General features: G+C 37.6%; 1 protein-coding gene across 2 annotated transcripts; it reads right to left on the reverse strand.

Annotated features, from left to right (window-relative positions):
• Positions 1 to 311: 311 nt before the first annotated feature.
• Positions 312 to 15081, reverse strand: LOC122649114 (mechanosensitive ion channel protein 1, mitochondrial). 2 transcript variants are annotated; one of them, XM_043842480.1, is made up of 7 exons: positions 14348 to 15081; positions 13938 to 14215; positions 11640 to 11740; positions 10277 to 10384; positions 1916 to 2137; positions 1506 to 1661; positions 312 to 489 (listed from the first exon to the last, which is right to left on the reverse strand). In XM_043842480.1, exons 1-6 carry the CDS (start codon positions 15028 to 15030, stop codon positions 1545 to 1547), a joined length of 1509 nt encoding a protein of 502 aa, XP_043698415.1. In that variant the 5' UTR covers positions 15031 to 15081; the 3' UTR covers positions 312 to 489; positions 1506 to 1544. The 2 variants fall into 2 exon arrangements, with proteins under 2 accessions (XP_043698415.1, XP_043698414.1); XM_043842479.1 differs by having other exon boundaries at positions 312 to 496.
• Positions 15082 to 22253: the final 7172 nt, after the last annotated feature.

A 22253-nucleotide genomic window follows, 5' to 3' on the forward strand; every position in this document is an offset into this window, starting at 1 on the left:
ACGGGTTAGGGTCAAATTGCCTCATATAGTCTTATTGTGTACTCAAGATGTAGTTCACAGCACCCAACCCCTCTTAAAGCCAGCACTAGTCACCAGTAGTCATAGTATTGGTCTTCCCCACACTCTCTAAAGCCATTGTATTAGACTAACAAACAGAGTGATATGATAGAGTAGTTGAAGTTACAGAGTTTGGAGTAGGGAAGCAAAAGGCAGAGTTGGTATAAAATGAATGAGGGAAGGAGGATGAGAAGTAAACCACTGGTGCATGATGGCAATTGGATCCAATAAAAATGAACTCCTTAAAAAATATATTTTCGTTATGAAGGCTTTGCTCTCGGAACATTTTGCACATATGCTTTACAGAAATACAGCAAGAAAATGAAGCCCACAAGATCCATGAACCACCAGTTACACCTCTTCACTCAGTTAAAATTAAGTCAGCATCACTTTTCAGTCTCCCTTCCATCGTATTCAACTTGCCAAGATGAACTGCATCCTCGCGAGACAGTGTAGGCTGTAGCAATACCCAAGTCAAGACTTCAAACAAGGAAAAATCAAGTAGTGAAAGAATCAACACTTCAGATTCTCAATATATGCATGTATACACAAGTAGCCAAAGTAAAGGACTCATAGAAGAAGCAACAAATATTATCAGTAAAAAAAAAGGGGTGTACCCACTACCCAGTGCACAAGGCTCCCACCACTACGGGGTCTGGGGAGGGTCATAATGTACGCAGCCTTACCCCCCCCCCCCCCACCACTTTGCCGAGAGGTTGCTTCCCGATGCTACTAAATAATGCCAGAAAAACCTAAACTAAAATTAAATTGTCCCAATGGGCAAATAGATTCAGGGTTAGGCCATGCCCAAACAAACCTGATAACAAAGTTAACCCAAAACTACCGGACTACTATCAAAGATGAGAAATTAAGTTTGACTGATGTAAACAAGGAGAGCACTAGTACTAGTAGTACTGCTACTGACCATCATTTGTTGCCTTAAAAGAGGATGACTGAGTTTGTGGACTACAGGACCTTGGTGGCATAAGAACCTTCCTCTCTATCATAAGCTGGGGCCTTGAAAATGGTTGGTTCCTAAGCCAGCTACTGGCTTCTTGACCAAAAATGTAGACCACAAATTCTGTGAGCCAGAATTAAAAGCTAAAAATTATCTTCCAAATGCTTTGACAAAAATACTGGCCACTGTTTCAGAGAAAATGGCTGTCAACATTCTTCACAACCATGTCATCTCTAGGAAATTGCATTTATCTCAATGTGATTTGGTTCTATCATGAAACACTAGCATATATACAAGTGTCAACTTAAATGTCCCATAACAGTAAGATAAATTTCTATTAATTAAAGAATTCTACTATTATCCAAATGAAAGGAAGAATGATCGCTCACAAAAGAAACAACCCTCTCACAAATTAAAAATAAAATGCATAACCTACATATTGGAGGTATCAAATAACTATAGCAGAATTGTTGAAAGGCGAGACTGGTACCTTTATACAAATGGAAGTTTCCTCTCAATCAGTGTATCACTAATGTGTCCACTCAGATAGGGTGTGATTGCTACCCAATGCAGCACCATGTAGCTTGATTATCCTGGCTGACTGCAGCAGAATATCTTGCTCCGTAGAGTATAATTCATCTTTTCTCTACAGCAACAACAGAAAACATTAGAGCATGAAATTATGTAGTTGCTAGAGAAAATGAAAGAAACCCTTCAACGAACTGCACATTGTACTGGAAAATTTGACAGTGTCAATAGTCAATCCAGTTTAAAGTAAAAGATCATGACGACAGCCGCTACTTCCTAATCAGGACAGATGCATCAAAGAAAAAAAAATGCATTAACAGAATAAACAATGATTAAAGATGGACCAGTAAATTATTTGTGGAAGAAACTTACCATAGGTTTAAGGTTGCATCCAATAGTCAGTTCAGCGTATGAATTTTCTATTTGAGATAGGAAACAGTAAGGAGCCTCTTTTCCTAAGAAAACTTTTGGATTAGATCTTAGCATGGACTTTACATCCTCTGAAATCGAGGGAATCTTTTCCAGATCATCAATTCGAAAGGGAATCTTGGTCACCATTGCACGCCAATGGGCACGTGATTTATTCACTATTACCTAAAAAGTTTAAATTCAAAGTGTCATCAATCATAATGCCCTTGATCAACCTGGATAAAAGGAGTTCCACTTGCCAAAAATAAAACAATATAAGAAACGAAGACTGCAGATGATCTCATAACAAGGCATAGAAGTATAAAAACTGCAAATCAAGACTTTGATCCACAGAAGAAGGCCAATTCATCAACTATTGATTAGGCAAGTAGGAAATAATTTTATTGAAAAAAAAACAGAACATAAATGTATGGAGATCCGAATGCCTGGATTTTGAAATTAAAAAAAAAAAAAGAACATTCTAGATGAACTGCAATGAAGGCTTCTTTACCTTTTGGGTGGAATATTTAAAATATCTTCCACAAAATCAGCTCTATTGTATTACACTTGACACACTATTTTAATGTATCAACAACGAAAATAAAAAAAGGTAAGGTAATTCAATGTATTAAATTTATGGAAATCAATATACATTTAAATATTTCTTATATCTCCCAGAAGAACACAGCCATGTAAGTTGTAATTATCACTAAAGAAATAGTTTTAGGCCAGTGATATGGTCGGATAAAATAAAATCAAAAAAGGCCAGTGATATGGTCTATCGAGCTGTAACTAACAACTAATTCAAAGAAAATATTTCCAATTTTTAGCATAGAAACAAACAGAACTGTGCATGAGAAAGCAACCATCAGAAAATTCAATGGAACCACCACACTAAGTTATTATTATTGTTGTTGTTGGTATCGATTAAATACAACATAAATAACCATAAATCCCCCCCCCCCAGTTTGGCATTTCACCAATCCACTATTTAGAGCCACAGCTGCCTTTTACTCATTTGCTCTTCTTTCTATCCAACCTAATGCTCCTAAACATAGACATGAAGACTACCAATAAACGGCTCATGGCTTTGCAACAGATAATATAGAATCAATAGCCACAGAAATGGATAAGTGAGGCAGTTAAATCACCTACATGGCTACATGAGCTTATTTTATTAGTAACAAGCTTTGGGTTGGGTTATTTATGGTTGGGCCTTTGATCCAATGCATTTTCATCGTAATAGGCCACTATAATGGGCCCATAATATGGGCAGAGGTTAGGCATATGGGATTAACAAAGTAAGCGTCTTCATTTCTTTATTTTAATTCTTATTTATGTTTTAGATAGGCTGGATTAGGATTCTATAAGCCCAGTCCTGTATTGAATCAGTTTCCTAGTCTTTTTTTTTTTTTTTTGTGAATAAAAATTTCATTACCAAAACCCCAAAGGGGAAAAGAGGGAGAGGGGGGGGGGGAGGAATACACAGGGGAAAAATGGGGGAGCTATACAAGCCTCAAGTCCTAGGAAGGCGGGCCAGGAGACTGGAAAAGAGATACATCCAAACCCCAGGATACAACAATATGCCTGTTCCTTGGGGTATCAGAAAGGCGACCATGGGGGAACATATGAAGCCTAGAGCTGAAATCAAAGAAGATGGCTTTCCAAATCAATTCAATGGAACGAGAGTTAGAGGTCCATCTTCGAAGATTCTACTCCATCCAAAAGTGAGAGATAGCGGCCCCAAACACAAGTTTGCTGGCAGCATCACAGATTGAACTGCCAGAAAAAGTCATACCCAACCAAAGCTACTCCCGAGCGAAGGGTAGGGGTCTCCTCCTACGGGGCCAAATGGAGTACAAAGCTTTCTTCCAAATAGTGGAGGCTAAGTGGGAGAAAAGAAAAGGTGATTGACATCCTTTATACCATTCAAAGAATATAGGAGGGGGAGACGATGAAGTGGCGATGAAGGAGAATTGATTGGGTGAGGAGGCATAGTTTAAGGGTTCTCCAAATGTTGAAGCTATGGCGGGGGATATGGCCTCTGAACCAAACTAGTTTGTGCCAAGGGACTGGGGGGGGGGTATGGGCCTAACAAAATCCCAAGCAGAGGTGGAACTAAAAATCCCATTAGGGGAGGGGAGCCAAATAACCTTGTCCGAATGTGAGGGATGGGGGGGGGGGGGGGGGGAAGAGAGGCCCAGACCTAGGTGAGACATGGGGGAAAGGGGGAGGGGGGACTAGGTGCATGGGAGATGATTGCAGAGAGTGGGATAGATTTAGGGATACCAAAAGAGTAAACCGAATGGGCACCATTGAGATTGTAAAGGACTCCTAGGGGATGCCAAGGATCGAGCCAGAGGGAGGTGGAGGTCCCATTCCTAGTCAGTTTATGTTACCTTATTACTTAAGGATTGGGTTAAGCCTTTATTTTTTAGTGTTTGAGTCTGTTTATGAGTCTTCTATATAAGTATGTAAAGATGTCCAGCCTTGTACACGAATTTTGATTAGAGAGATTTTGGCTTGAGCCTTTTCTTTTGCTGCTAAGAAAGTATGCATGTTGTGAGACTTAGTTAAGAGTGGGAAATCCTTGGGATCAGTGCAATTCTGATCTAGGATTGCAGGTGGGAAGCCAAAGGTCACATTCTTCCTTTGTATTCTCTGTTTTTTCTTCTAAAAGTGAGTGCTGTTTCATCTGTTACTTACCAAACTTGCTGGAGACTTTTGGGCTTGTTTTTGTAATATTGATATTGTCTGTTAAGGGAGATCTGACCACAGATCATCCCCATCTTTTGAGGCATTCAAGCACTGTTCTAGAGTAGCCCTCAACCTGGGTATGAACCTAATCAGAGCCTCTGCTCTGGAGATCCATTAAACCTCCTATTCTGTCTAACTTAATTTTCCAGATTAGTTTCTTTGTTAATTGATCTCAATTCGACTGTTTGATTGTCAATATCTTTTAGGAATCTGTTCTATTATTGGACTGCTACAGTCCACCAGAATTTGGTATCCATCTGAGTTGTTAATGCGCTGTTATTTGAGTTCCTAGATTTTAGGAACTTTACTTCTACTTCTGGACAAACCTAATGGTTTACAATCTAATCGTTGGAACATCGCAGTATTTTGGGGTTTGGTTATTTTATTAGTTTGTGAACCTTAGTCAAACTCTGACCTTCATCAGAAAAAGTTGACTTTGATCATACTGTTAACTTAAATTCTGTTTTAGGGTTTTATTTGTGATCTTGTTATGGGGGTGTGTAATTCTGAACCTAGGGTTCATCCTACCTACCCTCCACCAATTTGGTATCAAAGCTATGGCTACTCCAAGTTTTAACCCTAAAGAGTCAAGAGATGATTAGATTTCTATGCGCCGATTTGCTGATATGATTAAGAATATGTCTGATTGAATGGTATCCATGGAGCATCGTCTGGATATAGTGTCACAACGTGTTGATACACTGTCACTACATCAGCACACTCCAGACGACCGACCATAAAGGTGAGCATTATCTGGCACCAGCTACATCACAAAACACTAAGCGATACCAGGGAAGGTTGCCACAAAGAATTCCTACACCTACATATTATGCACTTCCTAGGACTGATATTACTACAAAGAAGGTGGATCCAGAAGTTCCTTATTTTGTTGGAAAGACACAAATATTCCTTGATTGGTTAGCTTCTCTAGAAGAATATTTTGACTGGTACAACTAGACAGAGGAGAGCCTTGGGCACTGGGTACGCCCTTTACAACTTGACAGAGGAGAGGAAGCTTAGATTTGCCACAGAGAACAATATGACAAAGAAGGTGGACACAGAGAATTCCTACACCTACATATTATGCACTTCCTAAGACTGATATTACTACAAAGAAGGTGGATTCAGAAGTTCCTTATTTTTTTGGAAAGACACGGATATTCCTTGATTGGTTAGCTTCTCTAGAAGAATATTTTGACTGGTACAACTTGACAGAGTAGAGGAAGCTTAGATTTGTTTGTTCACGATTGATTGGTCCTGCTAAAGATTAGTGGAGATTCCATGAAGGGCTTAGATTTAGAAGACGTGAACCTAGGACTTGGGAAGAGATGAAGTGCAAGTTGAAGAACAAGTACCTCCCAAAGCGTATCCAAACCCTTCAACAATATTAACACCAAAAGGAATTTAAAGAAGTTGAAAACTTGAAGCAGCCATATATAAAGTTCAATTTGCAAGTTGGAGAGTGTTGGAAAACTGACACAACAATGTTAAGGCAAAGGCTGAGGCTGAATTCACTGTTACATTGTCAAAGGAAATTGAGAGAGCACCAGTTAAAGAAAAGGAGCCTGAAGTTGAAGATAAAGTCGAAGTAATACAGTGAACTGTGATGATAAAGAAGAGACAATGCTTGAAGCTTCAAAGAAAAAGATCAACAGGTAGAAGATTCTAGTTCTACTAAAGAGATCTACATTGAAGAGATCAAAGTAGACAAAACTGAAACAGTGCAAGATGATGTGGTGGCTGAGAACACCCCCACAAAAAAATCATGAACATTTATGATGTTGTTCTTGAAGAGGTAGAGCTTGTGCCTCGAGTCTTCGATGATAAGGTTACCGAAGTTGAGGGTTCTACGAATATGACATTCACAATTGATACTGATTCAGAGGTTGATCACATAGAGTTTGTTATGCCACCAAGGTTCTTTGAAGAGAAAGCTCCACACCTCGAAGACTACATTCCTAACATCCACAAGCTGCCAAAGTTTTATTATAGTTCGAAGACAGGTGTTCACCATATAAAGTTGATTCCTATATTTTCAAAACTTGAGGTTGAGTTTCTTCAAACCAGGTAGAATTGATTCAATTAAATCACCTACATGAGCTTATTTTATTAGAAAAATAAGGTTGGGTTATGTATGTGTTGGGCCTTTGATCCCATGTGTTTTCATGGTAATAGGCCACTTTAATGGGCCTATAATATGGGTAGAGGCTAGACATATGGAATAAGTTAAGTAAGTGTCTTTATGTATTTAGTTTAATTGTTATTAAATGCTTTAGCTAGGCTGGATTAGGATTCTATAAGTCCAATCCTGTTTTGAATCAATTTCCTTCATTATTTTAGTTTCCTAATTAGTTTATGTTACCTTATTCTTTCCTTTTTAGTGTGTGAGTCTGTTTTTGACTCTTCTATATACATTTGTAAGGAGGTCTAGCCTTGTACACGAATTTTGATTAATGAGATTTTGGCTTGAGCCTTTTATTTTGCTGCTGAGAAGGTCTGCATGCTGTGAGACTCAGTTAATAGTGAGAAATTCTTGGGATCAGATTGATTCTGATCCAAGATTACTAGTGGGAAGCCAAAGGTCACATTCTTCCTTTCTATTCTATGGTTTTTTCTTCTTCAAGTAACTGTTGCTTCATCTGTTATTTATCAAGTTTGCTGGAGACTTTTGGGCTTCTTGTTGTTAATATTGATATTGGTTATTAAGGGAGATCTGACCATACTAAATTAAAATGGGAATGGCAAAAAAAACTTTGTTTGGGACGGCGCGTTTAAAATGTTTTAGGAAATTAAACGGGGCAGTAAAAAAAGGCCAAACATTTCGAGAATGGAAAAAAAATGGATGGTACACGTTTGAAACGTTTAGATTTTTCAAGTACTAGACCAATAAAACAGCAATATACACATATAAATTGAGGAATTGTTACCTAATTAATGTCTGCATTCAAAGTTCAAAACAATCATAACATCCAATTATTCAAAAACTTTATTAATTATCTTTTTACTTATCAATTAATCTCTTATGCTTACATTTTATATTAAGGCCTATTAGACTATATTGCTATAAAAGAAGCAAATTCATAATCAAGAGGTCAACGTGCCCAGCCCACATGATAGCTTGAGCCTTGATGCCTATCTCACTGTTGACAACCCGATTAGGGAGTACAATATTACCATAAGATTTAAGGAAATAAATGATAAAGTATACGAGGGAGTACCATATTACCATAAGATAACCCTCATTGTCAACCCCATTGAACATGGACTTTGATTAAAACCGATCAAAATAGGTTTAAAAAAAAAAGTGAAGATGGAATGGACAATGGTTAATGTTATAGAGATCTTTGGATTGGATCTTCAGTCTAACTCAACTTTTCAATCTATCGTAGATGTCTCACACAGTTGACAATCACGGTGTTTTAACGTTTATCAATCAGGTTCCAAAAATTATCACAACCATTTTATGAGAATCCAGTGCCTTTAAGTCAAGTGTCACATGTCGCGTAGGGCCGATGGGCATAGCAACCATTGGGAGGTTGTTTGGGATGTTTCCACAAGATACAAATCTGTAGAGGATTTGCAGCCAGGCAGTTAGTGCTCTCAACTCTCAAGCGACCATTTTTAATCCCACAATGTTAGTTGGTGGACTTGAACAAAAATGCAAGGCTATAAAAGAGAGTCCAAGATTCCCTTCCAAGCTACCTTCAGCATTTTGTGGTTTTTCGGCGTCACCCATGTGTGTTGAATGGTGGGGACCAACTCAGGTCTCGTTAATGAAGTAAAAAAAAGTTTGCTTCACATAAAGCCGGGTTTTTGAATAAAAAGACGCGTTTAATACACTGAAGTCAAACGAACCCGTTTTTTGGCATTCATTTGACATCAGTTCGGGAAAACACATTTTATAAGGAAAAATTCGGGAACCTGTTTAAAACGTTTTAACTAAGTATGGATGTGTTATGTGTGTCTCGAATTCTTGGACCCGTTTCGAAGAATGACCCGCTCCGACATTTTTTTGTGGCGACCCGAATGGAACTTTGTCTAAGATCTATGATGGTAGCGGTGGCGACCCAAGTGGAACTTTTTCTGAGATTTGTACGGTTCGACCCGACCCAATGGATCGACCCGGATCCGATGGAGGAGTATTTATGTTCTTTACCCACTTTGTTGTAAAGAGTAAGATTTGGGGGTTTTCGTTTTAGGGTTTCAGGGAGAGAGCAACAACACCGTTTTGGGTGTTCTTGAGAATTCTCCATCATAACTTTCTCCGATTTACATAGTGAAACAGCTTCGTCTTTGCCCATGGATGTAGCACACCATACTGGTGTGTGAACCACGTTAAATCTTTGTGTCATCTTGCTCTGTTTTTGTTTCTTTTCGTGTTTTGGTTGGTGTTTGTTATAACAGGATGTTTTAACCAAGTATGGATCTGACCAGCAGATCATCCCCAGCTGTTGGGGCATTCAAGTACTATTCTAGAGTGGTCCTCGACTTTGGTATGAAGCTGATCAGAACCTCTGATCTGGAGATCCAATAAAACTCCTATTCTGTCCAACTTAATTTTCCAGACTTGGTTCTTTGTTAATTAATCTCAATCTGACCGTTTGATTGCCAATATCATTTGGGAATTTGTTCTATTATTGGGATACTATAATCCACCAGAATTTGGTATCCATCTGAGTTGTTGATGCACTGTTATTTGAGTTCCTAGATTTTAGGAACCTTACTTGCTAATTGTGGACATACCCTATGCTTTACAATCTAATCGTTGGAACATCACAGTATTTTGAGGTTGGGTTATTATTCTATTGGTTTGTGAACCTTGGCCAAAATCTGACCTTCATCAGAAAAAAGTAGACTTCCACCAAATTGTTGACTTAAATTCTGTTTTAGGGTTTTGCTTGTGATCTTGTTACAGAGTGTGTAATTCTGAATCTAGGGTTCATCCTACCTACCCCACACCAACAAAGCTCTGATTGCATGTGTTTGCAGTTTGTCATAAATTCACTCATCTTTTATCCAGGTATTTAGTTCATAATCTTATAATGATTGCATGTGTTTGCAGTTCATCATAAAATCACTCATTTTTATATCCAAATATTTGGATCAAGTCTTACATTGGCTCAATTACCAAAAAAAAAAAATTGGGAACTGATTTTTAATCAAATTCAACCTCTAAAATATCAAAAGAATCATGTCCCGCTACATGTTCATATTCTTTGGGTGCATTTAGATATTTGCATGGGCAGCGCAGCAGGAGTAAATTTGTGCGAATACCATTCTGCAAAATGATAAAAATTCATTCTACAAAAGAGCACAGATTCACAGATCTATGTGCGCATCCAAATAGGTTTGAAGCATCTACAGAACAGATCTACTTGGTGTATTCGTTACCCTGATTAGTTACTCAGAAGTGAAAAACGTAGAGTACCAAAACTTAGGGGGGAAATGGCAAAATGCAAGGTATGAACCCAGAAGTGAGCGCCAGTAGGATCCCATGAGTGATCTGGATTCTGGGGTGAGTGAATTTTAAATGCTAATTAAAAGATAGAAAATTAAAGAAAAGCACACCTGACTAGAAAACAGGGAATTTGGAACTATGACAGGGAACTTCTCGGCATTCAGTAAGGATGTAGTTGTAAGTCCCATTTCTACCACTTGACCTTCTATCGATCCAGCCTGCAGAAGTAATTGTTTTCTTCAGCCCAAGGAACAAATTTGAAACCAGGAAACAACAATAATTACAACAACAAAATTATGGATAAGAGGTTAAATGGCAGTACAGCTTGACCGGCCTGCCAACTCCATTCAAGCCACCTTTCTATCCCACTATTTGGGGTTTTCAGTTGACGAGGCAAGCTGTAACCAAATGTTCCATATTAGAGATCCAGCGGGACCTTTCCAAGAGGTTCAGGTTCGTATTTTCTGATCGGCATAGGATTAAATTAAACATAATCCCATCCAAGCCAACATATTGCATTCTTGAACATAAAAGTCTAGTGTGCCATAATAAGAGATTTCACACTGCATATGGTTGCCACTTGGAATGGACCTACTACATTTTAATTTTTCAGTTAGTAGGCTCTTCATAAGAAGGGATTCATCTCAAGTGTCATTAAAATGAGAATCAATAATGTATAACAAAACACCTTATGAAAAATGTTAGATAAATTTATTTCTATTTAATTGGCAAGCCAGTCAAGAATTGAGATGAGTCCATGGCAAAGCATAACCTTTTGCATTCAAATGCCATGGGATTCCAAAATGAAATAATTTCATTTGGGTGGCAACCAAACACAGTCTCCGAATTCCAAAATGAAATTTTCTGATATAAAATTTAGTTGTTCTACCACCGTCTGAGCCTGAAAAAATCCATAGGGCATAGTACTGAAGTAGGTTTGAGTAATTCGACCAATCCACCAAAGTGAGACACTCGCGAAGTGGACAAACTAATCCTAGTGGTACCTCAGAAGGCCATGCATTCTAAGTAAAAAATTTAGGCATTAACATTATAATGAATCTTTAATAACTAACTGAAATGTTTCCTCAAGGACAGCAGTCTATATGCCATACAATTAGACTGAAGTACTCTTGCAACCAAACACTATTACTAAATTATGTAGCAATTGCATCCTGTGAGGCTCACAGCAGATATCTAATGCAAAAGAAGAAACATCTTAACCATGATTAAATTTGTGATAATGAAAAAACCACATTGAATAATTAATAAGGTCAATAGGTATGATGAAAAGAGGGTGGGCCTTGGTGCAACGGTAAGGTTGCTCCATTGTGACCAAGTGGTCACAGGTTCGAGTCTGGAAACAATCTCTTTGTGAAAGCAGGGGTAAGGTTGTGTACATTATGACGCTAGCCTCGTGCACTGGGTACGCCCTTTTTAATAGGTATGATGAAAAAAGAAAAGTGTTTAATTTACTTTTATGGTATCTCCCAGGGAAAAAGGCTTTGAAAACTGCATGGACAACCCACTCAGCACATTCCCAAGAATGTCTCTAGATGCAAAAGCAGTGGCAACTCCTGCATGGATGATATGGAGAAAAATCAGATCTACTTGCAAATAGAAGAGTACTAATAATTTTAACAAATGATCATAACAACAACAATAATAATAATAACACAATATTGCTTCAGTCCATAATTGAGAATTCTGGCTAGCATTTTGGATTGAATTTAGGGATAATTAATACATAGGGAAATGGTTTCCCCATTGGATGAGAAAAGACCTGGTCGCATAGTAATGAATCTATGCAAGGTGCATTAGTTAGTGTGCAAATAATATATAAGCAAAATTTCCATTACACGGTCAGTATAGGCAAGCTTGTCTCCACAGTTCACATTAGTTTCGCCATGTGGTGGGATGATGAGGCAATTATGCTTACACACACACACACACTGCACCACGTGAAAGTGCAATGCCCTTTTGTGCCACTTTGTCGATCGTTATGGAAAGAACTCAAGATGGAATGATTGAGGTCGGGAAACTGTCAAAAGTGTACTCTTTTTGAGAGTAGGGAAATTGCTTGTAGAACACAGACACATAAAATCTATAAACTTGCAGTACAAGTGTCTTAAGAAGCCAATACACTGTTGATTGTGGATTAAATATCAAATTCTTAAGAAAACAGTAGCAAGTGGATGAATGTTATTCTAAGATAGAAATACATGGTCCTTCTCCATACAAAGTTGAAGGGCTTCAAGGAAAAATATTATAGATAAAAGACTAGAAAAAAAATACAGCAATATCACTTTTTGGAGACCAGAAGCTTATAAATAAATCATCATTCAGGATACTGAGGATTGCTAAAGAGATCATCGGGACTTACAGATTGGAATCATAGATATTTTAAACAAAGAGGAAAGTGTGTTAACATGGTCCTTCACATTGTTCCAGTAGATTTTAACATTTGAAAGTTCACCCCCCCCCCCCCAAAAAAAAAACAAAGAAGGCACATAAATATGGTGTGCAGGGCCTAAAGTCTGCTTACATTCCTCTAAAAACATATTAAAGTACTAACTTTTCTATTAGTTGAAGGCAACATCATTTATTTACATAACATAGCAAACAATGAGGAAGATTTTCCTCATAAGGAAGTTGGGGGAGATTTAAGTCTTTTGTTTGGGCTTTACTGCCCTTGTTGTCGTTTGAGTGTTTGGGGGAGCTGCACCATTATTGTTGTATTCTATCTTGATTCTTTAAAAAAACAAAGAAAAAACATTTGTTATTCACTGATTAACTAGTACAGCTTGCAGTCAGTTCCTTCCTCACAATCGCCTGCCACTTTGTTCTCATGCCATTGGGCCAAACCACATCGTTGGCCAGATCCTGGTACACCAAATATGAGATAATTCTTCCTTTCCTGATTATATACCAGATATATGATAGACAAATAGATAGACAAGAAATGGTTCTTTTTTATGAATTATTTGTTATTGTTTTGGCTTTGCAGGACCCTCAGTTCTTGGGCGGAACAAGGCATACAGCGAGACCATATTCCCGCCAAAATGCACAAGTTGAGTAGAGACCTTGTCCTTGTTTGGGTGCATGCTGTTCCTGTTCCTGAAACTGATTGGAGTGAGAGTGGCCCTGGGCATGTTGAAGAGATTGGTAAACAGGGAATTGGCAATTGGGATTTTAACTTATATTCTTCCCAGCTGGTGAGCTTCCCTATCTCTTTCCCCTCAACTGGTACATCTAGGAATAGGCATCCCATTCATTGTTTGGGTGATTAGGGAGTTGTAAATAATGAGAAGGGACAACTCGTTGAACCAATATCACGTATAAACAAAAATTCAATTTAGAAGCAATAGGGTTATGTGGGAGACACCTCCCATCTGCTAGCATACCATACAGTTCAAAGTCAAAATGTAACCACCTAGTATGAAGTCAAAAGGTTAGAAATCATTGTGCTTATTGTTATGTCTTGCTACTTTTCTTGATTAGTACAGGTTGCAAGCCCAATATACACACAAAATTACATAATAAAATACTTGCAGCATGTTTTACAAAAAGGGGGGGAGGGGACGATTATCAGCTTAGCTACTTTTGCAGAACTGTCTACTGTTCCCAATTACCCACCAATCTGTGGCGTACTTCCCAAAAGAAGTTTGCAAAACCAAGATAAAGTAAGTTTGCCATTAAATATTTACTCTGAATCTTCTGATCATATGTGGAGCAGAAAAGAAATTAACACAAGTAACAACATCTAAAACTCACCTCCTATTCCTCCAACAGTCACAATAGATTGCACAGCCACCCCACATGCCTCTGCAAAAGCCATCAATCCCAAGACAAATAGACCCACAGATGAGAGTCTGTCTAGAGTTAGCAACTTTTCTCGATCAATCCCTACCACATTCTGGGCAGTCAGAGCACGAGAAAATACATTTGCTTTCCACCTATGGAGAAACCATACAAAGGAGATTATAACTGCACCCCTCCAAGCTTGAGCAATGTAGTGAGATGCAATTGTGGTCGGAGCAACGATCACACCTCTGCACATGGAAATGACAAGAAGATCATATCAACTTATCCAGTTTATAGTGGAGGATTGCAAACAGAAAGGCCATGGAAATGAAGTTTTGCCCAATTAGGCTGAGAGCTTAACGAACTAAGAAACAACTCACAACTGAGAGAATGCCATGAAGGTGAAGAGATATCGCACAGGGTCTTCTAAAGCACCCCAAAAGCTTTTCTCATAGGGATGTGCCTCAGATAGGTTCCCGGATAGCAATGCAGCAGTTCCTTGCATTGAGTATTTGTGAAATTTCCTCAACAGCCTCGGCATGACCAGCCAAGCCAACATGGTAGCAGTCAAAGTCCCACCAATCGGAATTAATATATTTCTTAGGTATGGATTCGAATCGAGCAATTGTTGAACATGAGGAGTAAGTTCATCTGATGCCTCTTTAACCTTTTGCCCCGTTTGAGCCGCAACCTCCGTTGCTGACTGCAGAGCATGCTTAACATTATCAATCCAGTCGTTTGCAACCACATTACTCGTGTCAACATTCGAATCACTCGCAGCAGAGACTTCTGGGTTTTGTGAACCATCCCTTTTGCCACCAAAAAATGATGAATATGCTCGATAGCTTGAGATGTTGCCTAGAAAACCAGGAGAAAGGGTTCTCTGAGGGTGTAAATTGGATGACCCATTATTCAAAATAGATCGAAATGGCGATGATCTAAACTGGGCAACTGCTATATTGCCCGGACAACGCTGTGCACTAACAAATGATGAGCTTCGAAGGGTCCCTTGGGTGGCTATGGTGAATCGCGCCAAGGACCGGTATGACTGCAACGATCGCATGTTCGAAGGTAGACGAAGAACAGAACTATTAATTGACTTCAAAATGTGAAATCAAACTGCGCAAGCAACTTCTTGAGGGAACAGGAAACCATTAATCTCTGCGTAATTACTCCAAAACATTAAACCACATGAGAAAATACAAGTAGTACCCGGTTGGAGAGAAGCGAATTGAAGCCCAAACTCTGGACTCAGGAGGCCTTAGAGTCTTGGACCCCTTCAAGGCTTCAACTGTTCAACTATTCAAGTTCGAGCATACCTTTCCCCTTGAGTAAGGATGACTCATGATCGAATTTTGTAGAGGATTCCACGAACACTGCTCATATTTTGAGACTGGTTTAACAGCGTTATTTTTTTTTATTTTATCAGAGAGTTAAAATATATAAAGATTAAAGATTAAGGAAAGTCAGTACATCATACAAAAAGGGGGAAATGGGGTTCTATTTGTGTTTTAAAATCTGCAGGATTTTCATGTTCAACGGATAAATTGGAGGCTGAGCTAAATGGAATCTTGCAGAGATAGAAACACGCTTTGAATGACGGGATCCATCTTAAAGAATTTTGGCTTCATAGTTATAAACGAATCGATTCTAGACTTGAGAGGGATTGGGGTGCCAATCATGCCTCCTAACTAATAAGTAATAGTTTTTAGAAGAACACTACGGGGTGCTGCGTGTGGGTATGTACCTGCGCCCAGACACAGCCCAGCACGAAAAGACCGCCACATCCCCTGCAAAGGTGGAAAGGTCTAGGGGTGCAGCGGTCTTTTCACATTGGATTGTGTCTGGACTCTAGATGCATGTACACGCCCACACACTGACACACAACACCGATTAGCGTTATTTTCCCCTAAGTAATAGTTTTTTTTATTTTGTTGGTAAAATTAATAAGTAATAGTTAGTAATACTTCACATCTATGATATTAAGTCAATAATACCCCCACTATTCTTTGATACACCCTTTCCAAGTCATCCAAGGCCCTCGTCAATGGATTCTCATTTGATCATCGGTGAAGTAAAACTAGTTAAAAAAAGTCTCAAAATAATTGTATTCATATCACTTCGTCAATCATCTTTTATATATAAAGAAAATTTTCTCGTGTATAAAAAAGAACATACCCAGTGTACGAGGCTCCCGCCACTACAAGGTCTAGGGAGGGTCATAATGTACGTAACCTTACCCTTGCTTTTCACAAAAAGGTTATTTCTAGAATCGAACCTGTGACCACTTTGTCCCAATGGAGCAACCTTATTGTTGCACCAATACTTAATGATGACTCCGTATAAGGGTGTCAATTTGTGGATTTGGTCCTTTTTCAATCGAGCTGAATTAGTTTCAATGTTAGAATAAGTGAATCCTAATCCAAACTTTGGTCCAAGTTTGGGTTTGGTTTATTTTGGTTTTCTCTTATCAAGTTGATATTGGTTCAGCTTATCATGTATATAACTATATATACATAATTATGGGAAAAACCCTGCTTTTATGGCTTTCATATCATTTTTGGTTCAGTTTTCCACGTTCAACGTAGTTTTTCAGTCTGCCTGATCCAGTCTGATTTTCAACTGGTTCTTTAATAACCCAAACCAAACCTGGACCAATAAACAATCGGGATGATTTATTTGGATTTCAATCAGATTAGGCTTTAAGACCTCTAGTTTATATAGAGAAAACCGGAAAAGGTTCTCTGAGTCTAAGGTGTTTTCTATGTCATCTCACATGATTTTTTAATTGTTTTATTCTCTCTCCTAAAAAATGACTAATCAGCTTGTGAAAAGGTGTAGGAAATACTTTAGTTTCAGAGAACCCTTCCCCTTGCATATAGAGAAGTTACCAATTGAAAGCAGAAGGAATTGGAGACAAAAATGGTGGAATGAATAACTTTGAGCCTTTTGGGCTTTTACCTGAAACCATTGATCTTGGGCTCTTTTGGATGGAAGATCAATTCTCCTTTTTTTGTTGTTTTTTCATGTTAAAAAGAGTTTATCAACAAAATGGAGCTCTTCCTTTTGGTTTGGCATTTATTGGAAAATTGGGATATGAATCAAAAGAGTATCAAAAGTATCTAAAAAGTAAATGGATATGAGAGATAAAAAGGAAAAGTACCTATATGGAAATTGAACTTTACCAACTGCTTGTTCACTTGGTTGGTGGTCAATAGAGTGCATGTCCTTAGGAGTTCACGGGATCGACTCTCCTGTTTCACATCTCTCTCCCCCCTCCCCCCTCTCCCCTCTCCCACCCTCCTTTGTAATTATACTTAAAAATCTCTTGTAGTAGTTAAAGTCTCACTGAACAATTAGATGGGATACACAAAAACAAAAAATGGTTCCTTTGAATCTCACTCCTAACCGTATAAGAATAAAAGTCTTGATGGATCAGAAATAGAGATGAAAGGTGAAATTTGACATATGGCTAATCCATGAAGAAGGGTTTCACAACTATCAATATTCTAATAAAAAGAGGTTTTCACATGGCACAAGAGAGAGTATAGTGTAGTTTTCCCTTTGAATTGTTTACCAAAAAATTAAAGTAGTTTTCCCTTCAAACATTAAGAGAATATAGCAAAATAACCATTACAACTACCAATTAGCTATCTGAAAATTTTTCTTTGCCTCCCTATTTATCCATAGTGATGATGTCCCAAAATAAGTTGGTGTTAAGAGTTATAATGATCCATCATGAGACTAAGAGTCTCATGATCCTAGTGAAACCCTTCTTTATTTGGAAAATAAGGATAACAATGAATTGGGTGGTAGATTGCTGTTAGCTTGTGTGGCTCATGCGGCCAAATACAAAGAGGGTGAAATGACCACCCCAACCCCCTGTTGAATGCATGTGTGCATGTTTCCATTGGCCCCACACCAAAACAGGGGTTTGGTGACCAAACAGCTTTCGTTTTCCCTAATGGGTAAGAATGGTTTTCGACCACTTGACATGAGAATTAGTTTCATCAATGACAAATTTTCTCTTTTATTAATAGAACCAATGGGGGGGGGGGAATTGAGATTACTTGAAATTTATAATGAGTGAGACTAGGGTTTTTTGAGCTCAAAAGAAACCCATGTGTGTTGACGACGTGGGGCTACTCCTTATTATGTTTAATACTTTAATTTGTATCCAACTCTCATAGTCTCATTATAAAAAAGGACAAAAACGTTAGAATTCCCATTAGACCTAAACGTGGAATAAATCTTGTTAATTTTTATTTGACTCTCTTATCAAATCCACTGGACATATAAAAAAATCATAAACTGATAAAAAGAATCCACAAGACAGAAAAAACAAATCATATAAGAATCCACCAGACAGTTTTTAAATTAATCATATAAGAATCGGTTTGGTCTTAAATGAATTGTGCTAATTTTGATTTAGGAGAAGATCTAATATGATATAATCATTGTAATTGCTCTTAAGCAATTGCAGTAAGCCAGTAATTATAGTGGTATTCCATCACTCTTGTAGTGAAACAAACCTTGTTTGATGATCTTTAAGGAGATTTGATGTTTTTAACAAAAAAATCTTCCAAACTTTTCTCATTTTTTATATAGGTAAACTTTAGAATGTGTTTCCATTGTCATGAGGATTGTTGACATAATGATACTTCAACTCTTACCTTTTCGTGTTAAATTTTAAAACTATGCTTATTTTCAACGTGTAACCCATTCTTTATAGTTTTTTTTGTAATTTTGTTAATTTAAGAAGTTGTTAAAAAGAAACATTTATAAAAGTTTCATTGAACTTCCTTAACCCTAATGAATATCAATTGGTTAAATATTTTAGTAGATTTAAGTTTTTATTTTTATTTTTTGTGGAGATCAACCACGATCCATTTATGCTTAGTAAACAGTCGATTTTCTCTTTATTTGTTTTGTGGATCCAGATCCTCTACTGCCGAGCTGCCCGGCAGGACCGTGCTGTCCAGACACAGTGTTGCGTGCAATGACCACCTTACCCCCACTTAGGCAAGGCATTTGGGCAAGGGTAAGGCGGACCTTGCGCGGGCAGCTAGGCAGCATGGTCCTACCGGGCAGCTCGGCAGTAGAGGGTCCAAATTGTTTTTTTTGTTGGGAGTGTCTTAATGACACATCTATTGGTGTATTTGGAACTAAGATTGGATCGTGCACTCGAGGGCCTTGGACGGTACTTGTATAAGGACACGATCCGTGTTCTTTGGAAGTTGACACCTTCGTTTAATTGCCTTTTGCTTTATTCTCAAAGCATTTAATATAATATTTTTTTTAATATATTTAATGAAGGTAAATATGTCATTTCACATAGGAACAACATTAAATGATTTTTAATTTTTTGAAAACCCTTTTTAACCCCTACATTAAATACTATATCAAATAATTTTGGGAAGAAAATAAGTAGCAAAAAATTAAGGTTACAAAATTAGAATAAGAAATTTTTTTTTTTTGGGGGCAAGAGATCTCCTTTTTCTTCTCTTTTTTTTTTTTTGGGGGGGGGGGGTGTAACAAGGCAAGAGATCTCTACTTGGTCGCAGGATCTGCACACAAGAGTTTGGGCCAATGGGGAGCATGCTTGAGTATCTACCCAGGGGGCAGAGATGTCATTTCACGCTACCCTATGAGAGGGCGTAGGAAACACCACCGAGTAGATATCTTTTTCCCTTTTTTTTTTTTTTTAGTATTCTTCTTAAAACTTAAAAGCTGATTTAATAAAGTATGGAGTTGCAAAATGTATTTTACCCTTGGACTTGCATCATGTGGATTTCAATATATATTACTGACGACAGTAAACCTGTAATAAATTTTCATAATAAGAAAAGGTAAAAAGTTTCATGTATGATCGTACATGGTGCACGGTCGTTCTTGAAACCCTTCAATGGAGATAAAACTCCCCTTAAAATACCAAAACCCACCCTCTATTTACGAAGCTTTTGATTTCCATTAAATCAGTACCTGCATGGGCATAGTAAGCTATTCTAACCATATGTATGTAAATATCTGATAAGGAATTTTGAGATAGACCTTTTAAAAGGTAACACATTCAACTTTAGTGATTATGACATGGATTTATTGACTCATGAGTCACCAACTATATCTGATCTAATTGTCTTGGGCTGATCATCTATCTCTTAGTTGGGGTCCATTTAAAAGGGATCCCATTTCTCTTATAAGGATTTTTTAGCCCAAAGGCTTTGATTTTTTCTTATAAAAATTCCAAGGCACTCTCAAAAATTTCTTGTCTCTACTTGATTCAAAGAGTGATGGAGGCGTGTTGGGAATAATAATATTTCAGCTAATTGTGGGATTTTGGATGATTTCATATACCAATTGGGTTTCTGTAACTAATAGTTTAAGTTTTTAGATTGAACACTTTATTTGAGATCAGAATAGAGGAGCAACGCACGAAGTGTAATATTGGGAATAATCTCATTGTAGTTAAGACCAATTTCTACCTAATATAGCTTAAGTTTTTAAATTGAATTATTTAATAATAATAACAAAAAAAGAAAGACATTTTTCTACACGGACAATGTGCAGTTTCATGCCTTGGAGGAGAGGTATTATGGGAAAATATTAAAAATATGGGGATATATTTACTAGTTTACAAGGAAGTGAATGTTCATGTACGTGAACGACAATCACAACCGTTCAAATGGAACATTCCCACAAAATAGATTCCATCTAAACGACTATGAGTTGTTCACATACGTAAATATTCTCTGCACTTGTATAGTTACAGGGTGTGATGCTACAACAATCTGAGTCTGATGAGGATGCCGACCTACATGCAAGTTTAAAATTAAACTAACATTGGGCCAATCTTCCCCACACCCCCCCCCCCCCACCCTCCATACAAAAAAAAAATAAAAAAAAATAACTTGAGGTAACTTGATCAATCATTGAGTTTTCTATTTTCACTATATATGCTCACCAACCTCCCCAAAAAGAAGAAGAAAGAATAGAACATGTAAAGTAAAAAAACTTTGACATGCTGATGTCATAATCTCTTTTGCTTCTTTACTTCCTGCTTTACCCACATAAGGCCAAAACCACCATTGTGTCCTCCATATTGGAATTGGTAATTTGAGCCAAAAATGAGTGGATCTAGTCCATAACTCCATATAGTCTAGTTGGTAAGAATGGTAGAGGAAATAGGGAAATGAGTTAGTTGGCTCCACTCCAGATCAGGAAGGCCCAACAATAGCCCCATTCCTCAAGTGACACATTTCAAGATGATTGGCTGGTCAATTCATTGCGTGGCCCTCCCACTAAAAAGGTTTCCACCTAATACCAAAAGAACTTTTTTCATCAAAATTTAACGGTACAACTCTCAAGGAAAGGAGTAAGATGTGGTGGTCAATCAGTATCTTATTGTTTCTCCTACATTTGACATTTATAAGAACAGAGAGAAATACAGTTGTTGTTGTTGTTGTTGAGGACAATTTTTAATCTTTGAGTTGATTGGGACTCAACTCATGTAAGGAAAGGATCTCAAGCTCAAATCACAGACCACTATTAGTATAATCTAATTTGGTGATAAAAAAATGGTAGAGGGATTACCATGCCTTCACATGCCACCAATGTTGGAGAAAATCTTACCTTGTTCCATCAATCATGGTATGGAAAAATTATTTTGTCAATAGGACCTACATGGTAAGAGTGTTAACTTACAATGCGAACAAGTTGGATCAATTGAAACCGATTAAAAATCAAATTAAACCGAACCCCTTTTCTTTAATAGTTTGGTTTTGATTTGGACTTTGGTGAAACTAGTAAAAATCGAACCAGACCAATTCAATTGATCGATTGACCAAAAAAAAAAAAAAACCAATAAAATCGAAATATATTATTAAAAAAAGGGAAAAAGATCTTTATTTGGTGGTGTTTCCTATGCCCTCTCACAAGGCACCATGAAATGATGCCTGGGTAGACACCCAAATGTGCTCCCCCCATTGTTTTAGATGCTTGTGTAGAAATCATGTGACCAAATAGAGATCTTTCATCTCTTGCTCATAAAGAAAATATGTTCCACTTACTTTTAATGATTTAAATGAAGGGAGAATGTTTCCTCTTCACAAAATCCCTTCCTTCTTTCTTTATCCTCTCGCATGAAATGATTTCTCTGTCCTCTTATGATTTTGCTGAACTGATAGAGAGAGCCTTAATTAGCTCTCTTCTATTCACATAGCTTCTACTATCGAGCATGAAATACTTTTTTTTTTTTTTTTTGGATGAAAGTGAAAAAATTCTATTATA

Source organism: Telopea speciosissima, chromosome 1, assembly GCF_018873765.1.
Source record: "Telopea speciosissima isolate NSW1024214 ecotype Mountain lineage chromosome 1, Tspe_v1, whole genome shotgun sequence".
Lineage (NCBI taxonomy): Eukaryota > Viridiplantae > Streptophyta > Magnoliopsida > Proteales > Proteaceae > Telopea > Telopea speciosissima.